This window comes from Rhinoraja longicauda, chromosome 33, assembly GCF_053455715.1.
Source record: "Rhinoraja longicauda isolate Sanriku21f chromosome 33, sRhiLon1.1, whole genome shotgun sequence".
NCBI lineage: Eukaryota > Metazoa > Chordata > Chondrichthyes > Rajiformes > Arhynchobatidae > Rhinoraja > Rhinoraja longicauda.
The window spans coordinates 9,005,817-9,023,387 of NC_135985.1; the positions used below are offsets into that span (position 1 = coordinate 9,005,817).

At 39.9% G+C, this 17,571-nt stretch overlaps 1 protein-coding gene across 2 annotated transcripts in view; it reads left to right on the plus strand.

Moving 5' to 3' along the window:
• Positions 1-17,571, plus strand: part of clpxa (caseinolytic mitochondrial matrix peptidase chaperone subunit Xa) — a 42,372-nt gene that overhangs the window by 15,383 nt on the left and 9,418 nt on the right. Inside the window, exons 6-9 of one of the 2 annotated variants that reach the window (XM_078427199.1) lie at positions 4,789-4,830; positions 12,153-12,329; positions 13,214-13,378; positions 15,964-16,052. In XM_078427199.1, coding sequence (XP_078283325.1) covers positions 4,789-4,830; positions 12,153-12,329; positions 13,214-13,378; positions 15,964-16,052 — 473 coding nt within the window. The remainder of the gene's footprint in view (positions 1-4,788; positions 4,831-12,152; positions 12,330-13,213; positions 13,379-15,963; positions 16,053-17,571) is intronic. The other variant, XM_078427200.1, reaches the window with a different exon arrangement.

Sequence of the window (17,571 nt, forward strand, 5' to 3'; positions counted from 1 at the left end):
GCAGGGCAAATTGTTACACAGTGAGTAGTGAGTAGTGAGTGCAAGGAACATGCTGCCAGGGGTGTGGTGTGTGAGGTGAATATGATCGTGGCATTTAAGAGACTTTTAGCATGTGGATATGGAGGGATGTGGATTATATGCAGGCAGGTAAGAGCTAGTCTTGGAATCGTTTTCAGCATTGACATTGTGGGCTGAAGGGCCTGTTGTGCTGTATTGTTCCATATTCTATCAAGAGGTCTAACTAAATACTGACCATTTCTGTTCATTGGTGTTGGGGAGTGGGGTGGGGTATGTGCAGTGAGAAAGGTCATAATTTTTACAGTTGACATGAGCATTAAATTGTGTGGCACTGATACACCTACAGACCATCTGCACTGCACCGGTGGAGTTTTTGTTCTGGTGTTTAATAGTTTTCAAGCTGGTGTCTAGTTACCTAAAGTGATTGAAGTGCATGTTTGTGCTGGGCTTTTTCATTATCTGAGCACAAATTTCTGTTTGACGAAATCAAACAGAGTATGTCAGAAAACTGTGCCTTGAAGATTGGAAAGCAATTTGTAGAAACACATTTAATTAATGACAAACAGATCTGTTTAATACTGTTCAATTTGTAAAATAATTTTAAAAAACAGCTTGGTGAGTAACAGTAGATTAAAAATATTTTTTAAATGGGTATTGTTGCAAATTTTTCAGGTTCAATATTTTTATACTTTTTAAATGGTCTGTCAGGAAGTAATGATGTTACCTGAAACATAAAACATTTCAAGAAAATCCATATTGTGTTTAGTTTGTATGTCGCTAAACATTGAATAAATGATCAAAGCATTCACAAGGAATATTCGTGCTAAATGATTACCAACAGTTTTCATGCCATTTACAGCAATTATCAACAGTTATTGAACACAATCCAAAGGTTCCACGTCACAAAATGGTATTTTGTTTTAGCGGCAAAATACATTTAAGGTGTTAATTATTGCTATGCGCTGAAAAATATTAACTAAATTAATATTTATAATTTCACTGCAGAGCGTAATTGTTTTCCTAATGAATATAAACTGATACTAAACATTTTCAATATTTGGTTTAAAAAGTACGCTGTAATCACTGTTTTTGATATTTAATTGAGATCTATTAATTCCAACTGACAACCACTGCAAGTGTTGGTTAAGTTGAAAGTAAATTGTCTAAATTCTAGCAAGAACATGAGCTGCAATTTTGTATGTTATTTTTTACATTTTGTTTTATTCAAGTTCAAATATTTACATGCATTGCCAATTGTGAACATTCAGACTTTAGTGTCTGCCAACCTTATTGTTGACTAGTCATTCACCCGAAATGTTGCCCTTTGTGTACAGAAATGTTTTGAACCAAAGTTCCCAGAATCATGTGCAATGTGCAAAGGGTGATCTAATGAATCTTTGTGGCTTATGATTCCAGCAACCTTCTGTATGTATTTTGAATATATACGATGGTACAAAGTCCTTCACTACATGTTGATCAAACTAATAGATTGAAAAGTTAACTTTAAAAGTGTGTTTATCAGCTGGAGAGAAATGGAGAGAGAAGTTTTGGAGCATTCTGCATCTAGGTGAACAATTTACCTTAGTTGAAGGTGATTTCTGGGCTTGTTTCTCTGTGTAGCCTGGGAACACAGATCAGTCTGGGAGAAGGAACCCCAACAAACCACATAGTTTCTATTTGTAGATATAGAAACCCCTTGTATGTCCAGCAGGTGTGGTAGAGGATGGCACTGTTTTGGGACCTAAGATCTACCATTACGTGAACAATATATAATATAATGATGTCATTTTCTGAATTGTAAACAGCTCTATTTAGTCATTCAAAATTCTGTTTGCTTTACTTATCTCTGCTGTGTTGTGATTTGGCATGTTTAAACCTGTGTGTACTCATTTCAATTTCAGCTGTGTCATGGACTGCTACTTGTGTCTAACTTCCAGTGCGAACTGTCTTGCATCTATCTGTTCTTTCAACTACTGAGTAGCATGTTTAGATTATTACGTTTGGGGATCCTCTCCCTCACTTTCCTAATTTTTGTTATTTAAAAATACAAATTTGTAATTTCTAAGTATAGAAGACAAATACATTATAAAGAAAAACTCAACAACCCTTTTATTTTAACGTACTTAAATTCCAATTGCAGTTTTCTGAAGAACGTATTGTAAATGATTTAATTAAGGAACTAAACATTAAAGTGATCTATTATAATAAAGTTAGAGAAATAAAAAGTTTAGATTTTTTACATCCATTCATGAGGAATAAAAGGTAGGCACGCAATTGTTGCAAGTAGTTAAGGAAGAAAAATGATATGTTGCCCCTTATTGGAGGAGGTTGCGGTACAAAAGGAGGCAAGTTTGACAGGTAATTTGATGGCCTTCTTCAGACTAATGTGCAAAGATTCTTCCCAGTACTTAAAATGAAGTGGGTACATGCCTTTGAGTCAGTGCAATTTTTTCCTGTGACTAACAGTTTACCAAGGTTGACCTTTGTTCACTTAAGCTTTGAATCTTACTGTCTTGCGATGAAGTTATAAGACTTTATCGAAGTGCTGCATCAAATATTATTGTAGAATAAAAAAGCCCATGATATAGGAGGTAACATAGGTGTTGACAGAGAGTGAGCAGCCAGGAAGAAACAGAGTCGGTGTAGTAAACCAAGCGTTGTGAATCAAACGGGTTTTATTAACAAAACAGTGGTTGAACACACGCGCGCTTGGTTAGGAGAACAGTTAGGTGTCTGTTGCTATTGAGAGGAGCACCACACGTCTGTCCACTCATGGGCTCGAGCTGAGCTTCTCATCTCCAACTCAACTGTCATCTCCAACTGTCAACTGTCATCTCCCTGTCATGTGATCGTTCCAGTTCTGGTGACGAAGGTTCGATCAGTAAGTGGCTTGACCCCCAGTTGGCGGCACATAGGCATAATTTATTGCCTGGCAAGATGTAATGAGTAATATGTTGCAAGGTTTGGTGCTCGGGCCTCAACTGTCAAAGGTATGATTGCTAAATATGTTCATGACACAAGAATAAGATTGTGAAGAGGAAATAAGGAGTCTACAAAATCAGATATAGTGAATAGTTAAGTGAATAGGTGAATATTTGGGAAATGACATATAATGTGGGAAAATGGGAGGTTGTTCATTTGGAAGAAAATGAAAAAGTATTTGATCTAAATGGTGAAAGCTTGCAGAATTCTGAGATGCCATTGGATATGAGTGCCCTCATGCATGTTCGTAAGTTTACAGGTTATTTGGAAAGATAACAACGTTATTGATGCTCAGTGAATTGAATACAAAAGGAAGATTGTTCTTCGGTTGTATTGGGTTTTGATGAGGCTGCACCTGGAGTATGCGGTACCGTATTCATTTATTTAAAGACTGATGTTATTGAATTGGAAGCAGTTCAGGTAAGGTTTTGTTGAGATGAACAGCTGGGATGGTGGGTTGCCTTCTGAGTTCCGGTTAAACAGACTCAGGTTTTATCCACTGGAGCTTAGAAGGCGAGATACGACTTGATTGAAGAATGACATCCTGAGGAGGTCTTGATTGGGTGGATATGGAGAGGATGTTTGTGATTCTCTTGAGAGAATTTAGAATGAGGGGTCACTACATAATAATAAAGGTGAGACAGTTAAGCCAATTTTTTCCTCGGTGTGATGAGTTGTTGGAAACCGTGTCTGTGAATATTTTTAAAGCAGAGACGGGTAGTTTTTGATAAGCAAGAGGATAAAAGTCTATTGGAGCTTGGTGGGACTGAAGCTACAGTCAGATAAATGATGACCTTGTTGAATGACAGAGCAGGGTGAGGAGCTGATTCTGTTGCCAATTCATCAGTTTGCCTGAACCCATGATCCCGAGAAGGACAGACGCTGGGTTGTGCCCTGTGGATGGCGAAGCTGGAACTGTGATGCTTTAAATGAGATTGAAGGGTTGGCCACCTACAAATGAAATGAGGAGAAATTAATTTAAAGATAGACACAAAATGCTGGAGTAGCTCAACAGGACAGGTAGCATTTCTGGAGAGAAGGAATGAGTGACGTTTTGAGTCAAGACCCTTCTTGAGAGCCGAGTCTGAAGAAGGGTCTCGACCTGAAACGTCACCCATTCCTTCTCTCCAGAGATGCTGCCTGTGTCAGTGAGTTACTCCAGCACTTTGGTTTATCTTCAGTGTAAACCAGTTCCTTCCTGCACAGAAATTTTGTTATGCAGCTGGTTATAAATCTTTGGATCCTCAGTCACTGAGAATGTTTAAAGCTAAGATGATAGATTTCTGGAGATTGGATGATGTGGGGATTAGGCAGCAGAATTATCAAGGCATAGAATGAATAACAACCTTGTTGAATGATGGGATGGGCCAGAAGAATATTATGGCCAAGTCTTACTGCTTCATTGCTCATGAAGTACAATGTTAATGGATGTCTATTGTATGCTGAGTGATTGCAGCAATTGATTTTGAGTTGCATCTTGGTTTTATTAAGACCATTTTTGCCCCCCTCGAAATTGTAATGGAAATCATTGTATTTGCCGATTCAAAAATTTGTTTTGTGTTGGTCTCAACTTGTATGCATTATTTTAACCATGTTTCCATTGAAGAGTTAGTTGTTGGTTAAAGCTAAAAATCTGTTCTGTATGTTAATTGCATCAGGTCTGTAATCTTGTAAAAGAAGCAATGTGCCACAAATATCTTTATTAAATGTGCAGACTGAACGCTCATCTATGCCTGTTGCTTCCTTTAGATAGTTCGCTCTTTGATATTATTTCTAACCTTTCTCTAGAGTTAGAAATCCGAAGACGAGAGGATGAGTACAGATTTACAAGTAAGTTGACTCCACCTTCTCACCTGTGCCCTTTTTTTGGTTTTTCTTTTTTATTTGAAAACAGTCTGCTTTTTTAACTGAATTGTGTATCCAGCCACAAAGATAGCCATTGGTGATCTAAAAATGGACACGGGTGATAATCTAAAATAAGGAGAATAACAAATATAAAACATAATCAAAAGACTTGCACATTATTAAGTAAAATGAACTAAATACAGCCGAAGTCGATGTTTCTGAAACTAAGTGCAACATTATGATAAGGAACCTCTTGAAATTCATCACTGTTTTGCAAAATTCATCAATTTTTTTTTGTATTCCGTAGCTGCCTCTATCCTTCTTTTAGGGGTCATTTGGCATGTTCTTTTAGGAGTCATAATTGTCCTTAAACGTTTGTGACTTTAGACTTTACTTTCGAGACACAGTGTGGAAACAGGCCCTTTGGCCATCCGAGTCTGCGCCAACCAGCGATCACCCCATCCACTAGCACTATCCTACACACTAGGGACAATTTACAGAAGTCAATTAACCTACAAACCTGTACATCTTCAGAGTGTGGGAGGAAACTGCAGCACCCAGAGAAAACGCATGTGGTCACAGGGAGAACGTACAAACTCCATACAGACAGCATCCGTGGTCAAGATCGAACCCGGGTCTCTGGCGCTGTAAGGCAGCAACTCTATCGTTGAGCTGAGCCGCCCTGTGCCATGAATTGGAAGATTTATTTGAGAAAAGCTGGCTTATTTTTCCCATGATACTCAAAAACCTCTGATAACTGTCTCGCAAATTGTTCATTGTGATAAACCTCACCCAAATGTTCAAGTCAAGTTTATTTGTCACACACACATAAATGTGCAGTGAAATGAAAGATTACCCACAGTCCAACAACAAGAGCAATAAAAATAAGCAATAACACACAATCACACAAAAAGAAACAGAAAGAAACATCCATCACAGCGAGTCTCCTCCAGTCACCTCCTCACTGTGATGGAAGGCCAGAATGTCTTTTCTCTTCCCCTGCCGCCTTCTCCCGCGGTCAGGCTGTTGTAGTTGCCACGTTCCAGGCCATGCCGGACGGTGAAAGGTCCACAGCGGGCCGACCCGAGCCCCGCGATCCGGGGCGGGCGAAGACGCTGCCGCTGCACGTCGGGGCGGTCGGGGCTCCCGACATTGAAGCCCCCGCCGGGCAGAGAAAATCCCGCGGCCTATTTCAGGCCGCGCCGGACGGTGAAAAGTCCGCGGCGGGCCGACCCAAGCCCCGCGATTCGGGGTGGGCGAAGCCGCTGCCGGAGCTCCCGATGTCGGCCCCCACCCAGGGGGCTGCGAGCTTCCGATGCCCACGCGGCCGGAGCCTCCACAGGCGAGTCCCAGGTGGAGGCCGCCAGCTCCAGGCGTTTGGCCGGTGGTAGACCGCAGCGGGAACGGAGACACGACCCAGAACAAAAGGTCGCGTCTCCGTTCGGAAGAGACAATTTTATATTTACAGTTCATTTATTCATTCATTGAGACCATTATTTGAATAACAATTTAAAATCTTTCTTTGCAATTCCACAGATCTGGAGCATTGTATGTTTTGTGCATCTATGTACTTGTGTGTAGAAGCACTGTTTGAAATGGAATCTGCATTATTGTGCCATGCTTTTTACCCATTATAACAAGATTTTAAGAGCTGTGGCAGTGTTGTCTTTTGAAAATAACCACCCTGGTGCATGCATTGTACAAATTCTGGGCAGGCATGGTCATATTTACATTTATTTGTTCCTCCCTACCTAGGACTTAATTGGTCTGTTCAGTAAAGGTGGCCATGGTAGTTTGTATATCATGGAAAATAGGATCAGGCATTAAAGGCAGCAAGACATGACCTTCTGCGGATAAAGCCATGTTGACTGTTCCTTATTATCCCATTCTCTTCCAAATGCAAGTAAAGCCTATCCTGACAAATCCTCTCCAACAGCTTCCCTACCACTGACATGAGGCTCACTAGCCTATAATATTTTGGATTATTTTACTTCCCTTCTTAAACAAAAAAAACAACATTGGCTCCTCTCCAGTCCACCAGAACTTCACCTTGGTTAGAGAGGAGACAAAGTTATTTGTTAAAACCCCTGCAATCTCTTCTCTTAATAACCTGGAATAGAGCCCACCAGAGATCAGGGACATGTTAGTGTTGTAGTGAAACTTCAGCAATGCACAAAGCTCGTTTTGAACTTAAGGTGTGCAGGTTAATTTGTTATCTCAATAGGCCATGCATTACAAAAGCTGTGGTCATCAAGCTAGATCATCAAACTAGAACATTGATCATAATGTTCAATATCAAGAAGGAGATGCAAGGAAATGCAGATGCTGGTTTACAAACAAATAATATGAGGTGCTGGAGTAACATGTCAGGCAGCATCTCTGGAGGACATGGATAAGTGATGTTTCGGGTTGGGACTCTTCTTCAGACTGATCAAAATCAAACAGTACATGCAGCAATAAAACCCTTGTGCCTGCAATAGCACAATACAATACAATACAATATATCTTTATTGTCATTGTACCCAGGGGTACAACGAGATTGGGAATGCGCCTCCCATACGATGCAATAATTTAAGTAATTTAGACAACAGCAACCCAACGAAACAATTGTGACAGTTTTAGACAGGGTAAAGTGCAAGTTGATCTATGCGTTGTGACCATCCGGCTCAGCAGGACCGGTTCATAGCAGCTATGGCCCTGGGGATGAAGCTGTTTCTGAGTCTGGAGGTGCGGGCGTAGAAGGCCTTGTATCGTCTGCCCGATGGAAGGAGTTCGAACAGACTGTTGCGGGGGTGTGAAGAGTCTTTGTGGATGCTGGTGGCTTTTCTGAGGCATCGTGTGTTGTAGATGCCCTCCAAGTCTGGTAGCTGTGTTCCGATGGCCCTCTGAGCTCTATGGACTACCCGCTGTAGAGCTTTCCTTTCTGCCTCCGTGCAGCTGAGGTACCACACAGGGATGCCATGCGTTAGGATGCTCTCTATGGTGCAGCGGTAGAAGATCGTCAGCAGCTGTTGGGGTAGACCAGACTTTTTCAGTGTTCTTAGGTAGAACAGTCTTTGCTGTGTCTTCTTGACCAGCGCAGCAGTGTTATTGGACCATGTTAGGTCCTCCGAATGTGAGTGCCCAGAAACTTGAAGCTGGACACTCTCTCCACACTGTCCCCATTGATAGAGATCGGGGCATATTCCCCGTTATGTGACCTACGGAGGTTGATGATCAGCTCCTTGGTCTTGGTGGTATTTAGTGACAGGTTGTTCTCCGAGCACCAGTCCGCCATGTTCTGCACCTCCGCTCTATAGTTTGTTTCATCCCCGTTGGTGATCAGCCCGATCACCGTTGTGTCGTCTGCAAACTTGACAATGGTGTTGGTGTCGAATGCAGGAACACAGTCGTGTGTGAAGAGGGAGTAGAGCATGGGGCTCAGAACACAGCCCTGTGGTGTGCCGGTACTCAGGGTGATAGTGGAGGACAGGTGCGGGCCCATTCTCACTGCCTGCGGTCGTTCCAGCAGGAAGTCCAGGATCCAGTCGCATATCGACATAGGGGTTGACATCTAAACCAATGTCTGTTATGCCTGTTGCAGTTTTTAATTTAATTCAGGTGAAAATAAGTCTGTACAGCATACCAGCTCCTTACACTTTGCCTACCGGCAAACGTTCTGCCAGTCAGCATTGCCACCCTGTGTCCAAGGGAGCATTTTCACCAAAGTACAAGTGTGATGTTGACTGGGTTGCTGAATCAGGATTCCTGAATTATTGCAGCCGCTGGGAAATCTAACACCCAGAGCCACTTCTCTCTTCCTTTCACTGACTGCCAGAGTGAAATTGATAAGTTACTTTCATTGGAAAGTTGTGACAGCCTCTAACTGTTTGATAGATTTGTCGACTATTTTGCTTTAAATCCAAGTGATTTTATCACCAACATGTGTTCAAAATATTTTCATCCTTTCTTTGTAATAATTGACAGTTTGAGTATATTACAATGTCTAAAAAAATAACTTGTTTGGGAACATGCACATAATGCTTGAGAACAGGGGTGAGGGACATACCATCTGGTGGAGTTATATTGTCAAGCAAATATAGATTTTGAAATAAATGTGTTCTTTGTCCTCTATCAATCTTATTACATTTTCTGCTGGCATCTCTCTTTTTGGTTTGTAAATAATTAACCCAGCATTCATTCTAAGCACTTGGGATCTAGGGATATTTGAAATATGAACTGGTCTATTTAAAGGCTGAGCCTCTTAAATGGACAGTCATTTATTATCCAATTTACTGGTGAGAGCAACTGACATAATACAGCTCAAGTTTATTTATGATGGATCTTTAAAATCTACCCGCTATTTGCAGATGATTTTTTATTTGCCAAGTGTTCATTATGTTGTACTTGTGATTTCTCTTGCTCTCGCTCGCGCTTGCCCGCTCCCTCCCATTCCCAGCCGTTTTGACCTTTCGAGTGATTGCTTACAAGGCACATCATTCTACTTCTTCTGCAAATGCAAGTTGTTGGTGATGCAATAAATAGAATTGGTCGTTCATCTTTAGAAAGGTGACCCATTTTTGTATCTGCTGTCCGAATTCTGCTTCTGATTCACTATTTTGAGTTTCACTTGGGCTTTGCTGTGAATAGCTATCAGTTTGTGTTGAATTTTACCTCTCATCTCGCTGTAATGGCTCTACACTGCTGGCAAATATGTGGAAAATTTACTTTCCAGTGCTGGAGTGAGCTATTTTTACTCCATGCTTCAATGGTCTGTACAATTTTATGAGCTGTCTTGTATTACTTCAGTCTTTCTGATGAAGCTGTTCTGCAGGTAGATAGAATTCCAGGCCTTTGATCCATCGTGGATGAAGGAATGATGTTGTAATTTCTTGATCACTTTAGTTTGTGACAAAACGGAACTTGCAGGAAATGAAAGTTCCAATGCGGTTGCTGCCACTCAAATTCATTGGGTTGGGAAGTGGCGTGACAAAGTATTTGCATGCTCAGCAATGATTGCACACACCGCAGCTACAGTTGGTGGAGAGCGAATATATCTGTGGAGGTGAATGGAATGCCAACTACAAAACAGATTTTAGCTGGAGCTTCTTGGGTGTTGTTTGAGATGCCCCTCGCCCAGACAGTTGAACTGTATTCCACCGCACTCCTCACTTGCCTTGAGTATCACCAGAGAGGAGTTTCAGAGATTGTACTGAGAATGTACATGCAAGCAAACACACACACATACTCCTACTCCAGTGCAGACAAACAGTACAATTCTAAGACATTAATTTAAAATAAGGTGTTGCTTGAGAGTGAGTTTGTTACCAGTGTTAATTAGGTGCTTATATTGCTAAAAAGAGTCAATTCAGTTCTTGGGGTGAATTAGAATGATTTGGGGTGTGACTGAGGCAAGCAGCTACCTTTTAAATCTGCTCGTCATTGAAGGCTTGCTCTTGTAGCTACGCCAACCAGAATTTTAATTTGCATTATGGTACAAATGAAAGGAAGGAAAAAGGCTTCAGAGTAAATAACTGAAGGAAATGATGGTGTATTAGAGATTAAAAAATAACTATAGTACTTCATCTGACTCAAAAACTGAAGGTGAAAGAAATGCAAACTTGAGTTTCTGGTAAAAAAAAAAACAGAAGTTAAGGTAGGAAGAAATGAAATTATTTGAACGTTCACCAAATTAGTTTGCATATATATTAGTGATCTTGCATCTTTGTATTTGAGTATTTCGTGATCACTAGTCTTCAATTTTCATCCATATGTGCACATTTCTGGCAAGAAATTGAGACATTTTAGCCGGTTCAATTTCCCCATGTGGGAAAGAGAATTTCCTTTGTACTTCTGGAGGCCAAACAATACTCCAACTGAGTTGTGCATGTGACGGTATAATTCTAACTCTTGCACATGGTACGGCACTATTTTACAATTAAATTCGTTTGTTATGGATCTCAGTTCTAGCAATCTTTGTTTTGATTTCAGTTTCGATATTTTATGTTTTCTTAACTCAAAAGCATGAAGTGTGGTGTTATTCACTCTTAGTAATAAAGTTCACTTCATGGGGCGTGAACATTATTCATCAATAGTAGATCATCTTTTATCTGTGGCATCTTTACTGTGTGTGTATTATACCTGACATCAATGCTGGTAAGAGAAATCAGTCTTTCCTTTCCCATCACTTTATTGATTAATCTTTTTCCACCATATACACACTCACTCCCAAAAATCCATTCCCATGAAATTGGCTTTTTATTATTTTTTGGACCAAATCATTAGTAATGTTTCTTTATGTATGTAATCAAATGATACTTTGAAAATCTAATGTAATCTTAACAAAGTAGTAACATTTTCTTTCATTGTGGGCCGAAGGGCCTGTATTTGTGCTGTACTGTTCTATGTGTTTACTAGTAGTATATTGGCCTCAACAATTTGTGAGACCTAGCTTGGGTACAATTTTGAAATCACTCTTTTGTAAACATTCTTTACGATCTGTCTTATTTCATGCAGAATTACTATTTTGTGCCACAGAGCTATTTGGATCTGTGTTGCATATTAAATACTTGATGTAAATAATATGTTTTTTTACATTCATTGCATTTGTAGCCAGTTACAAAAACAAAATAAGGTCATACGGCCATAACGAATCAGAGTAGAATTAGGCCATTCGGCCCATCAAGTCTACTCCACCATTCAAACATGGCTGACCTATCTCTCCGTCCTAATCCCATTCTCCTGCCTTCTCCCCATAACCCCTGATACCTGTATTAATCAAGAATCTATCTATCTCTGCCTTAAAAATATCCACTGACCTGACCTCTACAGTCTTCTGTGGCAAAGAATTCTGCAGATTCACCACCCTCTGACGAAAGGAATGTCTCCTCATCTCCTTCCTAAAAGAACGTCCCTTAATTTTGAGGCTATGACTTCCCCACTAATGGAAACATCCTCTCCACATCCACTCTATCCAAGCCTTTATACAGTGTATACATCCAGGACATTCTGGGGTATCTGTGGAATTCTCTGCCATAGAAGGTAGTTGAGGCCAGTTCATTGGCTAAAGGCCAAGGGATGTGGCCCTTGTGGCTAAAGGGATCAGGGGGTATGGAGAGAAGGCAGGTACAGGTTACTGAGCTGGATGATCAGCCATGATCATATTGAATGGCGGTGCAGGCTCGAAGGGCCGAATGGCCTACTCCTGCACCTATTTTCTATGTTTCTATGTTTCTATGTTCAGTGTATTTTAATCACCCCAGTGCAGGAAATGTTTGGAAGTATTTGCAAATGTTTTTATTCTGAAGGCTTGCTTTTCTTCACTGCAGAACTACTGCAAATAGCAGGTATCAATCCACACGGTAATGCGCTGGGAGCTTCCATGCAGCAGCAGGCAAGTCAGTCAGTTCCCCAGGAGAAGCGAGGGGGTGAGGTGCTTGATTCGGCTCATGATGATATTAAGCTGGAGAAGAGCAATATTCTATTGCTTGGTCCCACAGGATCAGGTCAGTTTTTATGATGCTGCTGTGAGCGTTATTATGCCCATACTCTGCAATCCGCCTCTTTTGAAAGTAAACATTTATCAAATATTATGAAAATTATACAAGATTTGAGTTCTTGAAGACAAAGTCAACACCGAGACTCTGAAGAAAGGAACAAACTTGCTGGAAGTGTTGATTCTGCAGGCGACTATTTCAATGTTGCTGATTGCTTTTTATGCTAAGTTTTAAATGATGTATTTTCATTGCCATCTCCTGTGAATTGAATCATCAAAGAAAATTAATCGAGATGCAAAAAAATCTAAAACAGAAACAGAAAATTTTAGAAATAGAGTGAGCCACACAACATTCCAATCAATCAATCTCCTCTGTCAACGTTTAGCAATTTATTGTTGAAAAGCATTCTCCTTTTATATAAATTTGTTCTATGCCAAGATGATTTATTAGTTGTGCATTTTCTTTGTACACAATATATTAACAGCAGCTACAAATTTGTTCCATTTGCAATGCGCCACATTGCTTTTATTTGTAGAATGAAAGTTTAGTTTAGAGATACAGCATGGAAACAGGTCCTTTGGCCAACCAAGTCGACGCCGACCAGCAATCACCCAAACACTAGTTCTATCCTACACACCAGGGATAATTTACAGAAGCCAACCAACAAAGTTGCATGTCTTTGGAATATGGGAGGAAACCAGAGCAACTGGAGAAAGCCCACACCATTACAGGGAGAACGTACAAACTCCATGGAGACAGGGTCAGGATCGAACCCGGGTATCTGGTGCTGTAAGGCACCAACTCTACCAGTGTGCCATCATGCCACTTTGACCTGAATTGCTTTGAAGATGGTAGATGTGCAATTTTTATTTTTTTTCTGAATTTATTTTTAGGTAAAACCTTATTGGCCCAGACTCTTGCTCGATGCCTGGAGGTTCCCTTTGCCATTTGTGACTGCACTACCCTGACGCAAGCTGGATACGTGGGTGAAGATATCGAATCAGTCGTTGCTAAGCTCTTGCAGGATGCCAATTATAATGTGGACAAAGCACAGCAAGGTGAGTTTGGAGGGGCATTAACTTGACCTGTAATAAATGTAGAAGCCTCCATTGCCTTGACCATCTTTAATTTTGTATTCAGATATTCAACTTATCCAACCAAAAACAACTCTTAATAATTCTCACAGCATGCACTGCAGTCTTTGCCAGATTCTTCATTCATTAAATTAGTCATGATTACTGCTTACATCCTTTTTCACAGATTATGAAAGGATGTGTCATTGTTTATTAGACATACAAAAATCAATGGCCCAGATTTGGCATTCAGCACCAAGCACAAATGTACATGCAGTGCTCTGAGAAAGCTGCACACAGGCATCCTTTGGTCACTGTGGTAGGGATGTATCCACTTCTGATGTACATTGCTGTTAAATATCAGTTCTAGGGAGTCCCATGCAGCTCTTGCAATGACGCCATTAGACTGGATGTCAATTGTAAAGAAGTCATTGAGAAAGGGAATGACATCAAAGATTAACCTTTTAAAAACACAAATGGAAATAGTACCATTTGTTGTTTTGAGATGATTATGTGAGAATTACTTTAAAAATTATTCATAGAACTAGAGGTTGCTAACAGTCATTTTTAGTGGTGTGTTGCACTATAATTATGTGCAAGAAGGAACTGCAGATGCTGGTTTAAACCGAAGAGAGACACAAAAAGCTGTAGTAACTCAGTGGGACAGGCAGCATCTCTGGAGAGAAGGAATGGGTGATGTTTCGGGTCGAGACCCTTCTTCAGACATTATGTGCATCTTTAGAAAATATTTACTCATGGATAGTAATATTTTCAGAGTATTTTCTTGGTAGAATAGTTCATAAATGCTTGAAGTTTTCTTCAGTTCAGTGATTTCTGGAGATCATGCTGGGATCATTGAAATAACTTTCTGCGTTTAACTGGCAGTGTGCGTACCCCAGAAGCAGCTGTCACTTTCATGCTCTAATGATTGCAAACACTAACAGTTTAACATTATTACAATGGCAAAACCCTAGCCGGGGCATTGATACTGATAATACAATTTTTTGTCTTTTATGTTGATTTACCATGAAGAATATTATGTTTAGAAATACATGCTACCTCAGGCATATGAATTTTCCACGTTTCCGCGGATTTCCGCGTTTCTAAAATCCATTTTCCGCGCTTTTTGCATGGTTTCCGCGTTTTTCACTTTGTCAAATAAACTGAGAAATCGGATCGAAAGAAAGAAGAAAAAAAATCGATGTATAGACTTGTAATGAACACTAGGGTTCCGCTAAAGGTTGCTAGGGGTTCCGCGAGCAATCCCCTCTCCCCTCCTCCTCCCCCCCCCCGCCCTGGAAGTCTCCTAGGCAAGGCAGCCAATCTCAACCTCATCGGGACTTCCATGGCCAATTTGTCAATTCGGTTGCTAGAGGTTCCGCGAGAAATCCCCCCCGCATGCCCTGGAAGTCTCTCCGAAAAAGTGGCACCTAGGCTGGGCAAAGCAGCCAATCTCGACCTCATCGGGACTTCCACGGCCGATCAGTTGAATTTGCAACCTGCGGCCGGGAGTCTGGAACTCCAGCTCAGCTGGAGCCAACAAATCTATCCCCATAACCGACATCCTTAGCCTGCTGGATAAACCAGCAAAGCTCTGGAACTTAGAGTGCCAGAAAATCAGTGGTGGAATTGTAATGCGTAAATATTAAATTTAAGTGCAAGATTATATAACTAAATTAATTAAGGCAGGATTAAAATATAAAACACAGCAGAAAAGCCAATTACCACCTTTTTGGGCTGATTATCAATTAATGTGCGAATTTTCTTCAAAATGTTATTAGTGTACAGTGACATTCACATTATTTTGTAATGCCTGTTTTTACTTTGAAATGCACTAAAAGAGGCTTGAAACGGGTAATTTCGTGTGTAAATTTTCAAAAATGTTCCAATTTTTTTACCCCGTTGTACGTCTCACGCAAGCGCTCGGCTCTTTTCCCCTTTTTTTTTTACCTCACTCACATGCCTGCTACTTAAAAATGCAAGCTACTTGTAAAGTATAATCACGAGAGGTTACCCAAATTTCAACAAAGTCAAAGAAAATACTCGCTGTGGTCTTCGTGTTTTATCTGAGCAATTGCTTGAACTGTCAGCCTGCACATGATTGTTCATCAAAATGTGACTTTAAAGTTGATTCTCATTGATTATTAATGAAAACTAAAAAAAATGCAGACGTTTAAAGTCCAAAGTATAACCAGAAAATGCAATTTTAAAGCTGGGCAGGTCAGGCAATATCTGTGGAAAGAGAAACAGAGTTCATGTTTCCTGTTGGAGAACCTGGTCATTGACCTGAAACATTAACTCTCTTCTCAATTCTACAGATGCTGCCTGACCTTCCAAGTATTTCTACTATTTCAGATACTCAGCCTCTGCGGTGTTTTGCTTTTTAATTAAATCGCACTTCTCTGCTTGCTGAGATGCAGCTAAAATAATTGAAATCACTATTCAATGAGGATCTGGGATATCCTCCTGGTTGTACTTTATTTATTCCACAGCCATCAGCAAAAAAGTATACAGCTACTTTAATTATATGCTATTTGGTTTGTGTCTTCATGAAATGTATTTGTTTGCAGGAATAGTATTCTTGGATGAAGTAGATAAGATTGGCAGTGTTCCAGGGATCCATCAATTACGTGATGTGGGCGGTGAAGGCGTTCAGCAGGTCAGCGATAAGGAATTTTAATTAAATAGGTTAATGAAGAAATGCTTTTAGATAACCAGTGTTCAGCGTACTCATGATAAAATAGTTGAGGTTTGGGGTTTAATTATTCTCTGCAGAACCAATAGAAATATGCAAGCCTATGGGCATTGATTAGAATAGAGAGAAATTATGTTATGGCCTATAGAGAAATTTGGGTTTCATCAAGCAAAAGCATGAACTAAATAGTTTGAGCAGTGCATGCAAATTAGGAATAGGTCATTTAGGTCACTTAGCCCATCTAACCTGTCCTGTCGTTTAATAAAAGCAACTCTGCATTTTTGTTTATCTCCAATGCTTCTCCCTTGTTACTTATCAAGAATCTATCTAACTCTACCATTAAAATACTCAAAAGACTGCTTCTAATGGCCTATGAGGGAGAATTTGTCTGAACAAAAAAAGGCCTAATCTGCTTTAAATGGGCATCCTCATAGATAAAAAGTAACCCCCTACTAAATCCTCCCACAAGAAGAAACATTTTCTCCACTTCCATCCTGACAACATGCCTCAAGACCTTGTATGTTTCAATCAAATCTCCCAATCTTCTAAATTCCAGTGGATACAAATTTATCCTTTTTCATCTTTCATCACAAAACAACCGAACCATTCTATGTTTTCTCAATAAACCTGTTCTGAAAAATGTCCAATACAATAACCTTCTTACTTAATTGAGATTAATAGTGTACACAGTACTCCAGATGTGGTCTCGCTAATGCCCTTAAGTAACTAAAACAACCTCTCTTTTGTATTCTTTCCCTCTTGCAACAAACCACATCATTCCATTAGCTTTCCTACATACTCGCAGTAACTATGTAAGACCATTTTGATAATTTTGCACTTGGACACCCAGATCCCATTGTACGTTTTTCAGTGTTTAAAAGGGATATCCTAGGCTATCCAGAGCCAAAGCAAATATATCTGACCTGAATAAGATTAGTTTCCAAAACTTCATTCTTGGTATATTGCATATTTGGTAAGAAACAATCCTTTCGGATTTAGTCTAAACAGTGAATTAGAGTAAGACATAAACATAAAATAGCAACAATTTCTTCATTACCAACAAATACATTAAAAATAGAGATAGGAAAAGATAAGCTAAAGGTGTTTAGACTTAATCATTTCAGCAAAATGAAACTGGCACTTTGTGTACCATAGTAGGTTAAGGGAAGTTGCATGGTAATGCTGTGCAGTACAGTGTATTTGCGGTAAGGTACAATGTAAATGGTGTATTTCATGTTAATTATTGGTGAAGGTGTGCGTCAAACTCTGATTTCATGGTTAACTAGAAAGCCGAGGGAATAAACGGTTTATTTTGAAAAACGTAAAATAAGCTAGGCATCAAATATAGAACAAATTATGACAGTTTTAATATGACAGCAAAAGATTGAGTAGGTTTTGGGGTTTTGTTTTTTTTAAAAGGTACCACAGGGAAATAGGAAGCTCTACCATAAGTTTATGAATAATAAAAGTGATATTAAAAAGA